Source organism: Mus musculus, chromosome 13 (assembly GCF_000001635.26).
Source record: "Mus musculus strain C57BL/6J chromosome 13, GRCm38.p6 C57BL/6J".
Lineage (NCBI taxonomy): Eukaryota > Metazoa > Chordata > Mammalia > Rodentia > Muridae > Mus > Mus musculus.
Genome location: NC_000079.6, coordinates 22,076,238 through 22,096,578, shown reverse-complemented (window position 1 = coordinate 22,096,578; position 20,341 = coordinate 22,076,238). Strand labels below are relative to the sequence as shown.

Sequence of the window (20,341 nt, the reverse complement as noted above, 5' to 3'; positions counted from 1 at the left end):
ACTGCATTTCACATTCACTTGGAGGGTGTGACAGTAGATTCTCAGAGTTTTCTTTCTTTTGTTTAAGGCACAAGAGATTTTAGCCTTTTTTGTAAAGTATCTCCATAGCTATGACATTGATTCACATCTGAAACACAGAAATAAACTGTGGCCAGGAGCCCCCACCAAGACCAGGAGAGTGACCAGGAGCCCCCACCAAGCACCAGGATAGTGACCAGGAGCCCCCACCAAGGACCAGGAGAGTGACCAGGAGCCCCCACCAAGACCAGGATAGTGACCAGGAACCCCCACCAAGCACCAGGATAGTGACCAGGAACCCCCACCAAGGACCAGGAGAGTGACCAGGAGCCCCCACCAAGGACCAGGAGAGTGACCAGGAGCCCCCACCAAGGACCAGGAGAGTGACCAGGAACCTCCACCAAGCACCAGGAGAGTGACCAGGAGCACCCACCAAGAACACGACCAGTAGCCAGAAGCCACCTTTCAGGTCAGCCCAACACAACTCTCATTTCTGGATCAGGGGTGCTTCTCACACCTCTACTCTGAACCCTGTGCCCACAGTTATCTACATTACTTCACATAAGGAACTAGAAAGGCCCTCCTGACTGGGATGCTATGATAGTGCCAGGGAAGTTTAGAAAAGCCCCCCCCCCAAAAAAAAACAGACAGGAGTCAACCTGATGCAATTTACAGCAAGGTCTTTATTCTATTTGAGCTAGTTCGGGTCCCTCAGCTCACCACTGACACGCAGGACAGTTTTAGTGGAGAGAAGAGCCCCAAATGTCTATCAGGACAAGGCTTTATAGTAAGCAGCAAGCAGGGAGTACATGTGCAAGCATCTAATTGAAAATCTACTGTGGCCTTTAACATAACTGGCTGGTGTTAGGAGTCATATCACAAACTTAATTTCTGTTCTCTGCTTTAGTGGTGGTTAGGCAGGGGGTGGGCTTGTAACCTGGGGGTGCAGGTTTGTTGGGGGAATAACCTGGAGAAGGTGGTCTTGTTGGGGGTGTAACCTGGAGACTGGAGCTTGGTCTGGGTTTTGTTGGGGGGCAACTTGGAAACTAATGTTAGGTACCAGCCTGTTAGTTTACCTGAGTTCAAACTTAGATCAGGTTCTCCAAAATTAGAGACTTGAATTGAAAAGACTTGGCCTCTCACTATGTGACAGATAGAACCATCGCTACCACAGATGAATTGTATAGGTTTTCTTAAAGCTTTATACAAGGCTATTGGATTTTGAAATAGGGGTGGTGAGCCAGTCACGATTTTGAGTCCCATTTTGTAGTTTAGTATACAAGGAATAAACCTACCAAGTACACCAATGACCTTGAACTGCCTGTGGTGGAATCGGGGTGTCTCCTGTGTGTTCATATCCTTGTGGAAGCTTACTCAGAAAACAGAATCTTTGGTAATCTCTATCATGTATTCTGTGCCTGTGTTTAAAGAAAGTCTTAAAGATGAAAAGGCAGACACCACCTACTCTGAGACTCAGATGTGAGTCCCAGCATACCTACGCTGGGAATTGGGACAGAGGACAGGACGAGAAACTGGAAACTAGTCCCAGAAGCTTAGTGGGTTATATTTTTCTGAGGGCAGGGGCTGGAGCGGGGGCGGGGATGTGACAGGATCAAGTGCTTTTGTTGATGTTCTGCTTTCTGAGTCCACATTTTTCTTCTGAGCAGTTAAACCCTATTGATGGCGAGGATAACTTCTGAGTCACATAAAGGTAATGATTTGGAGGAAGAAGGAAGCTGTGCTCCAGAGACGGAGGCTGTGCAGACTTTCTGACAGGGCGGCACTGACAACGGAAGTCTTCGCTGTGCTTGACTTGAGCTAAGAACCACATGAATTCTAAAGTACAAATACAAACTGGGAAGCCTGACCCTGGCAGGCCTGACCCAGCACTCACCTTCACCACAGGCTCTACGGTGAGGAGAATTCACTGACCTACATATACTAAGTTCACTGACCTACATATACTAAGTTCACTGACCTATATATACTAAGCAGTTTCTTTAAAAGGAAACATTTAATTCTCTTTACTGAGCAACGGAGGATGAGAGGGGGTTTGGACCTCAGAATCTCAACTCCTCTGATACCAAAAAGATTGGAACTAATCTCTCAGCTGTCGCCTCACAAATGCTGAAGCGTCTCTATCCCCATGTTCAGCATCAGACACCCCTGGGGTAGGTTTCCACTGAGCTTCATGTTATGTCTCTAAAAAGCTTTCAGAGTTGAAGTACTTTTCAGTGTGTTAAGAAAAACTCTTGAAAGGCAAACCTGGTGGCCTGTGCCTTTAATCCTAGCACTTAAGAGACAAAAGCAGATCTCTGAGTTCAAAGCTAACGGGGTCTACAGAGAGAATTTCAGGACAGCTAGGAAAACACTGTCTCAAGAAAATAAAAAGAAAGAAAGAAGAAAGGAAGGAAGAAATGAAGGAAGAAAGAAAGAAAGAAGAAGCAAAAAGAAAAACTGTGTTTGCATCAGCCACCATCTTCACCTGTTAATATTATGACTCCATCAGGAAGATAACTTTCATAAATTTGTTCACAAAATGTTTTATGCCTATACTTTACTATACTTTTAATACAGCCATCACTTTCTTTGACTTAGTCTGTTAACTCTCTAATAGTGTTTTGCCTTGATAGCAAAGTGTTCTTTCCTACACCTGCCCCTAACATTTTCCTGTTCGACTTACAATACCACACACATATTTAGAAGCCTGTCCCATTGAAAAGCTGTATTAGTAATTAGGACAAAGCATAGCCCTGTTGGACTTGCCAGGCTGTGAACTAACACACGTGAAGTAGCTGATTTTAGTCTCACTTTAGAAGGATGAAGCAGGGAGGACAGATCCCATCATATCTACTGACAAATTGAGCCTAAGGGAAGGGAGTAACCCTGCTTTACTACGTTGGCATGAGATTCAAAAATGACACTTCAATTTGAATGCAAAGCCTGTCTTCTAAAAGAGTTTACTATGGTGTTTCTTGGGGAGTCAGGGACAGTAGTCACCCTAACACTCTTCATTTCATTTCATTTTATTTCATTTCATTTCATTTGAAAGAAGAAAAGTGACTTTTTCTGTATTTCTGAGACAGAACCCATAGCCTGGTCAGAGCTGTGGAATTTCAGAAACATAAAGAAGGGCCTAGGAAACTCATAAATCCTAGAAGGACAATACAAGGGGTAGACATTTAAGTTAAGTTATCACGAATTAGATATTTGTGGAAAATCGTTTTGGTAGCATGGTTGCTTGGTCACTTGTTTTGTGACAAGCTCTGTTTATTTTTTTTCTAGATAGCTTCTAACTCATAATCTTCCTGCTGTAGTCTCACTGGGCCTGGGATTACAAGCTCACGTACATTACAGGGCAATGGCAGTCATCTATTATCCAGCAATAAGTTTGTTTGGGAAGGGGTGCTTTTTGTTTTGTTTTGTTGGTTTTTTTTTTCTTTGCTTGCTTTTGTTTTTGAGACAGGGTCTCACTATATAACAATGGCTGGGGGAAAACAATGGCTGTGTGGACTGTGGCCTTGAGTCAAACTCATCGGGAACTCCCAGCTTCTGTCTCCTAAGTACTGAGGCTAAAGGGATTTACCATGATGCCTCTCTTAAGTACAGTCTTTTTCTCTTTCTTTTTCCCTTCCTTCCTTCCTTCCTTCCTTCCTTCCTTCCTTTCTTTCTTTCTTTCTTCCTTCCTTCCTTCTTTCCTTCCATCCTTCCTTCCTCTCTTTCTTCCATTTTCCCTTTGTTTTTGAGATAGGGTTTTTGTGTAGAACTGAATATCTTGGAACTTGCTTTGTAGACCAAGCTAGCCTTCAACTCACAAAGATCATCCTGCCTCTGGCTGAAGAATGCTGGGATTAAAAACATGCACCCCTACACCCAGTAAGCTTCAGTTTACCAGCATTGATGTCTGAAAGGCAGTCATCTGCCTAAGCTACTGGGATGAAATTTGGTTTCACACAGAACTCAGAGATCTTTCAAACTGATTTGCTAGCAAAGTGATAAATGAGATTTCTCAAAGTCTTCATCTCCCAGAGTGCATGGCAACATTCACCCTGATGTCCACCTCAGTGAGTCAGCACAAGAGGCCTGAGAATTACATGACCAAGGGTCAGAAATATTCAAATGTTTAGCATCAAGGAATTGTTCGCTAAGGAGAAACTTAAATGTGCACAAAACTACAATCTATCCACACAATAAAAGTAAACACATCAGGAGGACAGCGAGCAGCTCTCAGCTCAGGGGAGTTCTGTAGAGAAGCTTGGAGTTCTGAAGATAGAGGACATGCTGGTGGTGCTTGTGGAGAAGAAATACCATGTAGCCACTGGCCCTCCCATGGTTCTCTGCAACAGTATCTAGTAGGATCCTGAGATGGAGGAAAGTCTGCTTGACCTTCTGGCTCTTTAGAGAGTAGCTGTACTGAGCAATCTTACTCAGCGTGACATTTTCATGCTGATTTTCTGGTGGAATGGGGAGGCTTTTGAAACCTTCAAGCCCACCCCTGGTGACCAATTCCTCCAACAAGGCCAAAGAAACTAACTTCCAGTAAACTGGTTCACTCACCTCACCTCGGATGGAACAATCTCTGCATACTCTGTCCTAACTTGGATGAACAGATGTTCTTTAATGTCATCATAGGAATAGTGAAGTGACAGGGAACTTTTGAAGATGAAAGCTGGCAAGCTCTATGTACCCACAGCTTCATATTTCTGATTATATGAGGACCCAGCCACTAGCAGGATTCACAATTAGAGGTAGTTCCATGAGGACCTGACCTGAAGCTAGGAAGGGGTTGAAGCATGCCAAAAACCCCATATTTTCTGAGAACAGTAGTTTGGCTGCTCCCCTGCCTTGCTCTGGCACCAATAGACTCCAGCAGATAGGCTTCCCCAGGTGTGGACCTTTCTAGTGCATGGAGCAACTGATAAACTCATGTATCTCCAAGCCTGTGAGGGCCGGTGCTTGTTTACCTGGCCTATGAAACATCCTGGGCTGAACGTCCTTTCTTTTCTATGTGACCCATAAGGTTCCTGCACCGGCCCCTGCTGACCCTGAGGATGCAAGTGAAGCACCTTCATGTTCTTGCCCCAACCAATAACATGCCTCCACCTGGACCCATCCATCCATCCTCTCTGGGATATAAATAGCTTCCGTTAGCCCCCTCCTTCCCCCTGCCCCTTTCCTCCAAAAATAAGGAGCCTTCCAACACAGTCTCCTGAGTGTTCTTTCCTGTCAAACTCTCCACATCAGGCTAGTGCTCACTAGTCCAACCGTACCAGGATGAAGAGGGACTCAAGTCCATCATTTTCTGAGGGCTGTAGGCTGCATAGCCGTATACAACAGAATGAAGGCTCTATTCTCTTCTTTATTTAGATTCTACTCATTAGTAAAATTCTGTGATACTAAAGTTTTGTCTGACTTTTTTTCATTTAGTACAATATTCCACTACTCCATCCTATTGACAAGCCATGTGTTCAGCCCAAAGAAATGATAAAGTTTGGGGTGATTGTTTATAATAATCTGATTGACAAATCTCCTATGAGTTAGCTGAATGGCATAATTAAATTTACTTCCTGGATGCCTTTACTTTCCTTTACTTACTTAGATTTGTAAATATTTTCAACGTGTATTAAAATTTCAACTTATGTTCTGATCAACATTTTGGTTTTGTCCAATCTACTCTGACTTTTAAAGAGAAATTCAAAATAGCAATTGTAATATGCCACTCAGAATCCAGACCATTCTTATCAAGCCCTATCAAAAAAATTATACATCACTGTCTTATCTATTTTTTAAATTTTTAAATAAATTTAAAGTTTATTTGGTATGTCCCTGCATGTGTTCATATGTGTATCTCAGCACGCATGTGAAGGTCAGAGGACAACATGTGGGAGTCAGTTTTCTTCTTCAGAGGCAGATCAGGCTGGCTGGGTATCAATAGGTGCTTTTATTCACTGATTCCTCTCTCCAGCCCTCGCGCCCCCCCCACCCCCCAACCCCGTCTACTCTTAATATTGAACAAACTCTCCATCACTCACATTAAACACATCTTTCTTCTCTCCTTCTTCATGTTCTTACATCACTTCCTTTAAAATCAAACTACATAGAGTGACTTAGAAGGTGTTGGTTTGTCTGGTTCTTTATGTCAGACACTTAGAAAAGGGCTTTAACATAAGAGCTGTGAAGATAACATGAGCAATGGATGTTACCTACAGATGACAAGTCACATTTACATCAAAAAGACAGAGATATAGGGATGGTGAAAAGATCTGCTCCTCTTGCAGAGAACCCTACTTCCTTACCCAACATCCACTTCAAAGGGTTCATGACAGCCTGTAGCTCTAGTTCCATGGGACCCAAAGCCCTTTTCTGGTCTATGTGGCACCTCTACAAAGGTGGCATACACTCACACAAACACATACTCATAAATAAAAAATAAATCTTCTTATTGGAAAAATAAGCTAATTAGTAAGCTAAAGTATGATACAATACATGCCACTTTAATATGTTATGTCTATAATTCAACCATTCAAAAAACAAATACCTAGTCATCATTATAAAGTAGACCCATGATGTTCCCAAAATGTTATAGGGGCTTCAGTCAGGTATGACATGTAAGGTTTTTTTCTAATGGCATAAACATATCTCTAACAATTCAACAACTTTGTGTTCAATGATGACATGAATGCATATTTTTCAGAATGTGTCCATTAGATTCTTAAAATCATGTCAGTATCTTATTGTACAGACCCAATTTGAGAAACTAAACGGTGAATTCTTCCTTAAAATGAATGTAGACTCAGGTCTTTTTGCAGCTCTCTGGTGATACAGAGCTGGATGGCTCTGTGGAGAGCACCCGGGCATTAACAAAGGGCAGCTGCAAACAAGCCTTGGTCTGCTTCAGTCACACTCGTTGACTGACCTTGGAAAAAGAAAACCTAGAAACCTCAGACATATTAACTGAAACATTACTGTCTGCTTGATGTTCACTTTCTGCTATATCTCCAGTCTATTCCCACAGAGAACACTCGTGAATATAACACCATTGAAATGTTTCTGGGTATTTAGGTTCTGTGACTGGTGCATTGGGCTTCTGCTGACTAGCTACATACTACACATCATTCTTTCATAATTCTAAGAAGTCCTTTCCATGGATGGATTCTTACAGACACTTTGAATAATCACAAAGTATCCTCAGAGTGCTATCATTTTGCAAGGACAAATTAGCAATTCTTGGAATACCATGATCAAACCACTATGAATTTTTCTAAAAATTTACCAAATCCATTTGCATGCTTCCAGTCATGGTATTAATAAAACCAGTTTTATGAATTGTAATTAAAGCTTATTTCTCAGGGCTAGATTGATACCTCAGTCATTAAGATCACTGGCCGGCTTTTAGAGGTCCAAGATTCAATTTCAAGGAACCATATTTTAGCTCAGAACCCTCTATCTAACTCCAGTCAGTAACAGAATTTGATGCTCTATTCCATCAACTCCAGGCCTCAGGCATGCAGGCATACATATGTTACACAGTCATAAATGCAGGAAAACGCTTCATAAACAATTAATATATGCAAATATAAAAAGTTGACAGTCACTTCTAAAGAGTGGCCAAATAAAGAATAAGGTTTCTATATCACTGCAATTAGCTCAAGGCTGTGAGTCACCAAGATTATTGTCTAAGAATAAACATACTATTAAGCTTCTATATGGGATTTGTTTCTTACCCACAACATAGTAGAAGTGAGTTCTTTCTTGTTTATTGATCAGATAGATGAGAGACACATTGTTTCAATGTCTCCCACTGTTCAGCCAGGAGACCATCTCTGTGAATCAGCACAAAGGGGCTGAAAATCGCATAACCAAGGGTCAGAAACTCATGAATATTTACCATCAATGAATACTCCTCTAAAGAGAGACTTAGAAAAAAAGAAAACGCACAATCTGTCCAATAGAAGAAAACAAAACAGAGCATCAGAAGGAGGACACTTTGAGCAGCTCTCAGCTCAGGGGGAGTTTTGTAGAGAAACTTGGAGTTCTGAAGGTAGAGGACTTGCTGATGGTGCTTGTGGAGAAGAAATACCATGTAGCCACTGGCCCCTCCCATGGCACCCTGAAACACTGCATCTCTCAGGACCATGAGGATGAGAAAAATCCATTTTATTTCCTGACTTTCTAGCATAATATAACAATAGTTGTCGCCATTCCTAAGCTGTGATATATTCAGACCTGTACTTCTAATGGAATGTGTTAGGTTCATACTGATCAAAGCATTGAGTATCCAAAAGAATGAGAAGAATGGAAGGATGTGCCATGCAGACTTTGGCCTGAGCCTCCTCCACCCAGATCCTGTGGGACTGATGATGATGGCCTGGACCACAGTAAGGAGACTGCTGGTGCAGATGGAGAGGCCCCGGGCCACCCTCTCCAGGTAAACAATGATCTTACAGCCTATATCATCCAGGAAGTTTCTCAAACCAAAAGCTGCTACTGTCTTTCGAAATCCTTTTGTAAGAAGGATTAGGATGTTTGTAAAAGCCAAGTGGATGAGAATGAGGTGTATGGGTTTCTTCTTAACACCTTCTAATAAATGGAAGAAATAATCCACAGAAACAGAAATATTCCCCAGGGTGCCAATCATAGTCATAAAGAAAAAAAATGTTTCCTTAATAAACTGCAAAACCATTTTTATTTACTAGAATGAAAAACTTGTATCCAAGACGTAAAGACTTTTTCAAGAACGGGTCAGTTTTGCATAACAGCATTTTCTAGCATGCAAAAGGCAGTGGTGGACACATGCAATGTTGCAGATGAGGTCCCTGACACTTCCTTTCCAGGGAGACTCTGGGATAGTGTGTGTGTGTGCTCCAACAGTGAGTTGGGTAACTGGTATTCAAATCTAAAGTTTTAAAGGAGAAATTCTTTTTAGTTGTACACTATAAAAACTGACTTGTTCCTCTCTGTGTCTCTGTCTGTCTCTGTCTTCCTCTCTCTCTCTCTCTCTCTCTCTCTCTCTCTCTCTCTCTCTCTCTCTCTGCCTCTCTCTCTGTCTCTCTCCCACCTTTTCTTTCTCTTGCACTCTCTTTGTGGGGGGGGTGCTCTCTCTGTGTGCTTGTGTATGTGTGTGTGTTTCTGTCTTTCTGTCTGTCTGTCTGCATGCATGAATTATCCTTGGTAGCTCTCATCATAGCTAAATTGAATAACAAATTTCCCCAAATGAAATTTCTTCTTCTGTTTCTCATTCTATTTCATCATATTTTCTCACTCAATTCCCAAAGGCTGAGGTTCATCCTGACCCTGCCTGCCTTCCCCACATCACACACAGACACTGGGAAACCCTGTGCACCTGCAGCATCTCTCAGGTCTGGTAACCTTACCTTCTACACTGTCTCCTCTTTTATTTGATATTCCTTTCTTATTTTCTTCTTGATTAGTATAACTATTTCTAAATCATTTGGATGCAAAGCGTTATAACTTTAATTTCTTTTTTTGTTGTTGTTGTTTTGTGTTTGTTTGTTTGTTTGTTTGTTTTGTTTTGTTTTTTTGAGACAGGGTTTCTCTGTGTAGTCTTGGCTGTCCTGGAACTCACTCTGTAGACCAGGCAAGTTTTGTATTAAGCATTCTGTAATTTCATTCTGTGTAAGAGTTCACTAGATATTTTTTTAAAGTAGCCCTCAATGTCAATTTATAGTGAATAATTTATCCAGACAGAGCCCAGTAGTTAAAGCTGAGTCATCAAAAGATGTCCTTAAAAAAAAAACTGTTGTGTGAATAATTAATGTAAGTGCCAGGTTGCAGCCAGTGAAGGTGTCTGGCAGACACTTGGGATGCTTCCTAGGAGAGTGGGTATCAGAGATCTGTGATCCCGGTGGATGGTTTCAGGGAATCTGTGGCCCCCAATAAGTGATCAGGGCATCAAAGGGAGCAAAGAAACGTTCTGGACTAGGGAATGATGATTAAGTAAATGGGAGACACAATTAATGAGGTGTTAGGTGCTGCCATGGGATGAGTGCAGTTTTGTAGTTATGAGTTCTCAATATGGCTGCATGCAGCACAGTTTGTTGAGGTATCCAGTTATGAGCAGGGACTCCTCCATCTAAAAGGTCATGGTGGCATTTGCCTCTGTGGGCCTTGTGAGCAGCAGTTATGTAAAAAAAAAAAAAGCAGTTTGCTTTACATCCTGCTTCTCCTCCTGTTTCTTTTCCAAACTGTTTGTCAGGCAGGCTGCTTTGTTCTGCATCAGCCCAAGCTGATTCCAGGACTTAGACTTCTAGAGGATGGTATTATTCATGTACAGGGGCTCCATTCTCATTACTTAGGGTTTTATGGTTTTAGGGCATCTTTTCTAGAAGAGGAGGAATCATGGGTCTGTGTGCTCTGAGTACATGGAATGCCTCTGTTCCCTGCTCTCTTTCCTGCTAAGCTCACATGGTTGTTTTAAATGTCTATGTCCTGGTGATCTCACACATGACCTTCATGAACTTAGCTTTGTGCCAAGGTTTGGGTTCAGGTGGCCTTTTGACTTTAGATATGTCAATTGCTGCCTTTCAACTGCTCCTTTAACAAAGAGATAACTATCACAAGTATCAGTGTATCCTAGAAATCATAGTACCATCCTATATATCTGCATATAATGAAATATGTTTCAGACATTAAAAGCAAGCTCATCAACCTTCATTAACATATTTATAATAATGTTAAGTGTTCAATCAAAGATTAGAATCTGTCACAATCCCTGATATCAATTCACCCCAAATCCTGATGGAAACTATTAATATTTTCTGTTTGTTCAATGCCTGCTTTCCTGGGGATCCCTACTTTTCTAGTCTTCAATTCCTGTTTTGACACTTCAAACTGCATTTGACACCAGATTCTGATCTTTTATTAAGTGATTCCTGTCTCATTGTCATGGACTGTAGAAGGAGGTAGAAGTGACTCATCTCCAATATTATCTTGGAAAATAAGATTAATTTAAAACACAGGATGGAATTTCTGTAGATAGATAGATAGATAGATAGATAGATAGATAGATAGATGCCATAATGGGTTTAATACCCAAGAGCCTTAGGCAGACTATATCCATCTAAGCTGGTTTTCTTAAAAAAACAAAACAAACAAACAAAAAAACCAGAATTTTGCTCTTTGCTACTTAGCACTGGGATAAAGTTAACACGAGCTGTTTCAGGATGGACTGATTCACAGCCTGAATCTTTATAGCAAGAATTCTCAACATGGTAAAGATAAATGTTACACTTAATGGTTTATACTTCCACAAAGCCACCAGGCTTAGAATGACTGAAGTTGATAGAGGTATGTAAAATACCATGTGATAGCATCTAGAGATTTTAAGGATGGATATAGAAGGAAAACCTTCCATTTATGAGTTACAAAGTTATAAAAGAAAACATGTACCAATACTTCAAAAGTGGAACTGCATCAAAAGAGAAAAATACAAACTTTATAAACACTAGTCATGCTGTTAAGGCATAATGATGACAAACATGGAGGCAAAGAAAAAGGAGAGAATTTATTTTGTTGGTTTGTTTGTTTTGTCTTGTTAATTTTGAGCAACAGTCTCCCTATGTAAAGCAGAGTAGCCTGGAAGATAATTATCTTCCTTCACAATCTCTAGTGTTGACATTACATGAGTGGATTATTATTGTCTAAACTTTTTATAGATATTTGAAAATCTTCTGTATCTTATTGCTTCCTTTTTAAAAGTTAACCTTAGGCAAAGACTCACCCAAAGCTCTGTGCTGACTCCAGCCTGAGGATGGAGAGCAAAGCCTCAGCATTTCCGTCCCATTTCTGTATCTCCAGGAACTCATCTCCTTTGATCTTTCTAAACCCAGGGATGAGCCTTGTAAGGGTCAGAAGGAAAGTGGAGGACCCAAGGCTCATAGAGCCTCTCCTCTCCTCTCTGTCTTAGTCAGAGAGAGACTTCAGCTTTAGTCTCCATGGCACAGCTGAGGGCATCTAAGATCTTACCTCCATGTACTCACCTGGACCTCTGTGCTGCAGACAGGCTCTGGAGCAGCTCTGGGAAGGTGACACTTGCCAGGTCATATTTGTACTGTCTGGATCTGTGGGGCTCTTGGCTGCCATCAGGTACTGCAGACTTCAGGTTTCATGTTGTCACAGTGTCAGGGTGAAGGAAGGCCACAGGGCCTCAGTCCCTGAAGTATAGCTGCCCTCTCTCCCACAGGTACAGCAACTGTTTTGCTCTGAAGTTATTTCCAGCTTAATTAGGGTTTAACTATTTTGAGAGGAAGGATGTGAGAAAATTAACTACCTACCAAGTTTCTGTGTACTGAGCTTCCCACATCTCCTGCCTGGTAAATGAGCCAAAGTGACAGCCTGTTACCTGACAGGGCACCAGGTTCTGACATACAGACCAAGTCGCTTTCTTCTCTTTCTTAAGTGCTTTACCAGACAGAAATGTAATAAATGGTTCTCAGAACCCTGGGATGCTGCTCCCTGTGCAAATCCCAAACATGGACCAGAACAAGTTTAGAATCCCTTGTTCTACCTGTATCCTTCAGGAATGAAGGGGTTTGCTATAATTGATTGTCTAAGTAGGCTAAGTATTTTTATTAAACTAATAAAATTTATTTTAAAATATATAACTCAGTATTAACATTTTTAAGTCATCAAAATAATTTATAATAGTTAAATGCATCTTAAGAATACATGATATCTTCTGAAGCTAAAAGTAATATGCACTCAACCAGTTTTTAAAATCTATTTGGAACATTAAACATGATAGAATTAGAAAATGGCTAAACGCACCAAGAAGGTCAGCATCATCAGCAAGTACGGGACCCGCTATGGTGCCTCCCTCCAGAAAATGGTGAAGAAAATTGAAATCAGCCAGCACGCCAAGTATACTTGCTCCTTCTGTGGCAAGACCAAGATGAAGAGACAGACGAGCCATCAGCATCTGGCACTGGTTCCTGCATCAAAACAGTAGCCGGCCGGGCCTGGACCTACAACATCACCTCTGCAGTCACAGTGAAGTCTGCCATCAGAAGACTGAAGGAACTGAAAGACCAGTAGAAGCCCTGAAGTCTGAGACTTGCCTAGCCTGCAATAAACGGGCTATTTATGTAAGAGAGAGAGAGAGAGAGAGAGAAAGAGAGAGAGAGAGAGAGAGAGAGAGAGAGAGAGAGAGAGAGAGAGAGAGAGAAAGGGAGAGAGAGAAAGGGAGAGAGAGAAAGAAAGAAAGAAAGAAAGAGAGAGAGAGGGAGGGAGGGAGGGAGGGAGGGAGGGAGGGAGGGAGGGAGGGAGGGAGGGAGGGAGGGAGGGAGGGAGAGAGAGATGTCTTATGAAGTCTTCTATGTAAGGAAATTGTGACAAGTTCCTGATTAGACAGAAACTGTTCCATCTCCAAGGGAAAATGCACAGTGTAACTGTGGCTTCATACAATGAATTGGGTAGTGTTCCTTCTGTTTCTATTTTGTGGAATAGTTTGACGAGTATTGGTATTAGGTCTTCTTTGAAGGTCTCATAGAATTCTTCACTAAACTCATCTGGTTCTGGACTTTTTTTGGTTGGGAGACTATTAATGACTGCTTCTACTTCTTTAGGGGTTATGGGACTGTTTAGATGGTTTATCTGATCCTGTTTTAACTTTGGCAACTGCTATCTGTCTAGAAAATTGTTAATTTCGTCCAGATTTTCCAATATACGCTTTTATAGTAGGATCTGATGATCTTTTGAACTTCCATGTTTTCGGTTGTTATTATCTTCCTTTCCATTTCTGATTTTATTAATTTGGATACTGTCTCTGTGCCCTCTGTATCAATCTTCTTAATTTTCCCAAAGAATCAGCTCCTGGTTTTGTTGTATAGTTGTTTTTGTTTCTTTTTGGTTGATTTCAGCCCTGAGTTTGATTATTGCCTGCCTTCTACTCCTCTTGGGTGTATTTGCTTCTTTTTGTTCTAGAGCTTTCAGGTGTGCTGTCAAACTGCTAGGGTAAGCTCTCTGCAGTCTCTTTTTGTAGACACATAGAACTATGAGTTTTCCTCTTAGCACTGCTTCCATTGTGTCCCATAAGTTTTGGTACGATGAATCTTCATTTTCATTAAATTCTAAAAAGTCTGATAGAACTTAGTTAAGATCAGCCAAGATAGAACATAGTTAATGTTAAGTGATAATTTGGGGTTATCAATGAGATGGTAGATTCTAAAAGCATGGTGGGTAGGCAGCTGCCCAGCTATAGTGCTGCTTAATGAATATTAAAATATAAGATTGTGTGTATGTTTTCCATTCAGGAAAATAAATGGTCAGATGCACGAAGGAGCACTGGGCTGGGATTTTCTAAATATTTTTTACTACAGTGCTTTGTTGAAAAGTCTTTTTGAATCAAAAGCCTATGTCAGGAAGGTTCACATGTCATAGCACTACTATCCTTGCAGAGACTCCTGGAAGCTTCACAATACACTTAAGAAACAGAACAAATGACTGCATATAGAGGGGGTCATCGTGTGCTATGGACTTGACTTATAACCTACTCCCATAGGAATGATTTACTCCTAGACATTTCCATCAAGATCTTATGAAGAGTCACCTGATGAGCTGATTCCATTCCAAATAAGGATTTACGCCCTCATTACTGACAGATGGGCATCACACTTCTAGCCCTAGACCTCCAAGACACACTTAAACCACACTGAAATCACAGAAGATGTTTAACATGCATATAAAGTTCAACATGTCTAAAACTCTATGTGCCTTCTCTATTTGACCATGGAATCCATTCCTCAAATCACTTACATTTAAAGACTTCTCAGCCAATTTACCTAGGATTTCAACCAAAATTCTCTCTCACATCCTAGTCTTCAGGAAACATTATTGGTACTATCTTCAATTATTGGAAATCCAACTAAATAATACTACCTGTTTAACTACTACCACCCAAATCCAAATTCCCATATTTTTATATCTGTAGAGATTGCTTGATCACATCCCACTTGACGTCATCCTGCTCTTGAATCTTTCTGTTCAGGAGAACCTGCTCTTGCATGGAATGTTGAGTTTGAGTTGCCACATTTTTTCTGTCTATCAAGCTACCCTTGCCCCAGGCTCATTCCAGATGTTTAGATATAGGGAACACTGCAATAGAATTGCCACTGCCTGTTGTAAAGTTGCTCTAAAAAGCACATTCCACTAAGAGACTCTCAGTGGTCTTTTTGTTGCCTCTTCTTTCCTGTTGCATTTGTACCACTGTCTGAAGGCTCTCCTTGTCCTTGTCAGACTCTGCTCATACTCAGTGTGGAATTTGCACGTTTAGTCTTATTTTGCACTAGCAAAATTCTCTCATACTTTCCTCTAAAATTTCTTTGTCCTGCCAATCACAGCCAGCTACAGCATCAAGAGGTGACTTTTAAATTATGTCACAATCTGCCATTCTTTTAGTAAAAGTTCTTCAGCGATCTCTTATTATTCTCATAGCCAAACCTACCCATGATGCATAGTATTTGAATTTTTGTGACATAGACCTGATCCACATCTTATATGCATGTCTTCCTTCTGTCAGAAGTTAAGAGTGTTCTTCAGCCAACATCTGCATGCAACATACTACATTTCAGCTGAGTTTTTTCGTTCATTACAGGATAGTGCTATATAAAGCAAGAAGTTTTTCCACAGATACCACTTCAAAAGAAATCAAATGTCTGAATACACAATAATTTCTTCACTCAAAGAACCCTTGAATATATCCCAAATAAATGACAAGTTAGTGTGTGAAACAAAGGTACATATTTTATTCTTGTGGGTGTGGGTATGTGTGTCCAATCATATAGATATATCACATGCTCAGATTATATAATGTTACAGCTATGTATTTGATTTCAGTGCTGGCCCATGGTATTGAAACTATTAAGTATTAAGATACTCTGAGAGATATTCTTGGTGTACTGGTTCATGTCTTTAACTCCAGAAATCTCTGTGAGTTTGAGGCCATCCTGGTCTACATAGTGAGTTTCAGGATAGGCAAAACGATGAGTAATATCTTGTCATGAAAAAAGTAAAACAAAATAAAATTAAATCAAATTTAAAAAGATATTCTGAGAAATATTTACCGTTGAGATTAAAGCTGAACTTCTTATTCCTTCAAAATATGACAGACTAGGTATCCTTTCCTCTAATATGCCTACTTAGTTCTTTGCAAAATAAAATAAATCCATTGTGCAAATGGATGTAAAAGAAATGTGAAAAATAAAATAATCTGCCCAGGTTTCTTGATTTCTCAAGCTAGGTCTTAGAGTATCTAATTCAGATTTTATATAAAAACAAAACAAAACAAAACAAAACAAAACAAACATATTACGAAAAGGCTGGATTACTTTAATGGTTTGATATGTTATAAAACATTAGGGCACAGTAAAATCACAGTGAAGAGGAGAACTGAGGACTTTACTGGGCCTTTGAGCCAGTGAACCTTACCAGTCAGAGTAGTCTCACCATAGCTGTCTCTCACTGGGGGCCATAACTGAGTTACTCCCGAGGCAATGTTTCTTCAGAAAACTCTTTGCTCTTAGCAAAAGAATCAGCCCCATCATCATCAACAGAACAAATCAAGTCAGAGACAGGAGGGAAGGATGCACAAGCATGAGGCAGGACGCTCTTCCCTCTGACACACACCTTTAACTAGGGCTCTTACCATTAGGCGCCACTCACATTCAGGTTGGGTCTTCCCACATCAATCAGGACAGAAAGAACTTCAGGCGAGGTTTGCTGCTAAGGTGATTATAATTCATGACAAGCTGACATAAAAACTAGTCATAGCTTGGCATAGTAGCTTACATCTTTAATCCCACACTCTAGGAGGCAGAGGCAGAACGATCTCTGTGAGTTAGAGGCTAGCCTGGTCTACACAGCTAGTTCCAGAACAGACAAGGCTCCTCATGCCTTCCCCCTTCTCCCGCAAGAGACTAACCACAATAGTGACCTTAAATTTATATTATAAAACATTAAGAAATGAGTTTATCTTAGCATAGAGCAGTATTTCAGAGTCGCACAGCCTGGCCTATCTCTTGGTTTAGTCTGCTGAGTTTTACTCTTGGACCAGGGAAGGAGTTCAGGCAGCCTTGGGTCCCCTCCAGGCACAGCTCAGCTGCAGATAGCAGTTCAACCTCACTCTCAGCAAATTCTATTTGAGTTTTGCTGTTTATCCTGCGGAGGAACTGCAGTGAGCTGATGGGAAGCTTTGGTGAACAGCCCTCCATGGCCCTGCATCCCTTTAGGAGTGGCACTCACACAACTAAGAGCAGTCAAAAGCCTCCCTGGGATGACTGCAGTGCAGTGCCTTGAGGATGCGGGTCTGGACACTTTCTGGATCCTCCAGATTCTTCCAAACCTGAGGCTTTGGAGTTATCAGGGCCTCCAATGTCCTGCTGCTTGCCCAGGCTGTGCCAACTGGGGTCTACCAAGTGATCCCCTCAGGGCCCTCATCACTGCAGTCCCCTTGTCTGCAGCTCAACAGGCTGCACCAGGGCGGCCTCAGGGATGATAGGATTCCAGGGAGGGGAGGAGGGGAGATCTCAAGAACACTGGGATGTTCAGAACAGGCCATAATGAGTGACTGGAAGAGCGGTGGGAGCTCCAGTGTAAATAGTCTGTCAGCGAGGTATTTACTCATCCGTGTGCTAGTGAGGCTTTGTCTCCAGACATATGATGGCGTCATTTGAGAGCCCGTTTGCTAGAGATTCTTGTGGTGGTACTTTAAGGTCTAATTGTGTTAAAAATTTCCCCACAGCATCCACACCAGTTTTCTTTGATTTTGAAACTTAGCAACATCAAACAATTGATCAAATTTGCTTGGTTGTGGTGACTTTGTTAGTCTCACCATTGTCTTCACTCAGCTCTGCAAGCTCACCTCAGATAAGAGTCATCTTAAAGATCCAAAAGAGGAGGAGAAAGGCAATAACATGCCATGCTGTCTATGGTTTGAGCTTTCTCCACAGTGTGGTCCTGGGACTAATGGTGACAGTCTGGACCACGCTGAGGAGACAGGTGGTGCAGATGGAGAGGCCATGGGCAACCCTTTCTAGATAAATTACAGTTTTACAACCAACATCACCTAGGAAGTTTCTGATGTAAAAAATTGTGGCTATGTCTCTGACCCCTATGCAATAAACAATTATTGTGTTTACAAAAGCCAAGTGGATGAGAATGACATCTATATTTTTGTTCTCACGACCCATGATGAAAGTATATACATGTCTCACACATAAGATGATGTTCCCTAAAACTCCAAGTCCAATAAGTGAAATGAAAATTATTCTCTGGATGAGGTCACTCCAAATTATCTTCATGGCTAAAGCTAGGACAAACCTGAGAAACACAAGGAAGTAAACACGATCTAGTTCATGTCTGTGGGTTTTCTGTTTTCTTCCGTGGAATGAACAGTGTATTGTGTAAGTGCACAGATTTTTTTGCTTACAGATACCTGCTTTTATTCTTGGACCTTCTGTTCTTGGTTCCATTGACATGGAGATGATGATGACAATTGCATGTGAGCACCATGCTGATGCCTTCTCAACCTTCACAGGAGTTCTTTACATCCTCCATCTCTAAACCTTTCCCATGTGAAATCCAGACAAAGGATAGCATCACCAAGCTTCTAAGCAACAGCGTTGAGCATCAACTTAGAGTCTTCCCTTCTTAGATCCCTTTTGCCATCCCATATATACTCATCCTTCAAGAAAAGATTGAGCTAATAACAAATTGCAGCTCTTCTAAAGTCTAATCCTTGCCACAGTGGGTTGCTTCCCAGGGAAAGTCATGTGGCTTTTCTTTGTCTCCAACTCTGAATTGACCTTGGCAATAAATAACACAGATTAATTAGATAGGGCAGTAGTTAGTCCATATCCTCTTCTTGAGTGGAATGGTTTAATTAATTTTTATTTACTGTTATCTTATGTATGAGATCATATTAAAGGCACCACACCCTCACTACTTATAGGCTCTTCCTGACCATCTCCTAAGAACCTTCTTCCAAGGAAACATCAAATCCCAGCTCTCAGCTTAGGCATTGTTCCTCTGGACTCCAAATTGGGACACTTCCTATCACTTTGATTTCTAAGGTTCATGAAATCGGTGATTTTGTCAGTCAGTGATGCTATACCCTATAAATGACAAACAACTTAGTACTTCATACTGATTTGGGTAATTTTACATGTGACTTCTGTTTTCTGTTTTCTCACCCTTTTTAAAGTTAAAATAAGGATTAAAGCTTAAATGTATTCACTTTGACTCTATTTTCATAAATCACAAATAGTTTTATGTTGGGACCTTAAATCTATTTGTCTGCTACATTTTATCTTTCCCTGTTGCTCACCAAATTTATCTGTAAATCACTTTCATATTCTCCTGAGCAGTGTAACACTGGCACTTGCTGTGTGACAAGGGTACCTGTGATGTTCTCTTCCTGATCTGATTCCAACCATGATCCTACATAGCTCAGTGCTGCCCTAGGTCACACATGTGTCTCCTACAATTTTCCCAAACCCTCAGGAATGTGCTATCTGTTAGTCTGCTTATATCAGTCCCTTGGTGCTGAGGAGAGCTGAGGGATGCTTTAGTGTGTCTGTTACTTTGAATACATCCTGTTATGGGATGCTTTAAAAACAGGTTATGCATAACTCACTAACTGAGTGTTATGGTTGTACTATTCTATAGAAATCACAGAGATGAACTGAAATGTTATTCAGGAAAGATGCCCTGGTTGTTCTCTTTCTTTAAAGTTCTGGAAGGTCTATTCAATTTGGAATACTCACTCAGTTATGTCTTCAGGGGAGGTACATTTGCAAGCACCCAGAGATCCAATGATTATCATTGAGTATCTTTTAAAACATTTATCATTGTGGATAATTTTCAGTTGCCTTATGTCTGTAATGATCGTTTATGATAGTGTATTTATAAAGATGTACCTCTTGGTTCCTTGAGATACCAATAATAGGTATTGAAATAAGGAAGCTGTCTTTGTTTCCTGAATAGTGCCATTTCTGGACTAGGAAAGTTATTCATTTACTTCAATTCAAGGAAATGTCAGAGAGATATTTATGTTATATTTTGTTTATGTTAAATTTAGTCATTGTTGTGTGTATGGGCATCTTATGTGCATGTATTTCTAATGACCACTGTGTACCTGGTGCTTGCAGAGGCCAGAATACAGCCTTGGCTCCCTGAACCAGGAGTTGCACATGGTTGATAGCTCCTGTCTGAGCTGATAATTTACTCAAGGGACTCTGCAAGACCAGTGAGAGCTCTTACCACAGAGCCTGCTCTTCAGTCCACATGTGTACATTTTTAATTGGCTTCC

General features: G+C 40.9%; 1 protein-coding gene and 3 pseudogenes across 1 annotated transcript; 1 reads left to right on the top strand and 3 right to left on the bottom strand.

The window, feature by feature from the left end:
• On the bottom strand, positions 3,990 to 4,425 carry Vmn1r-ps94 (vomeronasal 1 receptor, pseudogene 94; annotated as a pseudogene).
• On the bottom strand, positions 7,775 to 8,701 carry Vmn1r188 (vomeronasal 1 receptor 188). The gene has a single exon (NM_145850.1). The coding sequence runs from the start codon at positions 8,699 to 8,701 to the stop codon at positions 7,775 to 7,777; it is 927 nt and encodes a 308-aa protein (NP_665849.1).
• Positions 12,792 to 13,126, top strand: Gm11285 (predicted gene 11285; annotated as a pseudogene).
• On the bottom strand, positions 17,911 to 18,509 carry Vmn1r-ps93 (vomeronasal 1 receptor, pseudogene 93; annotated as a pseudogene).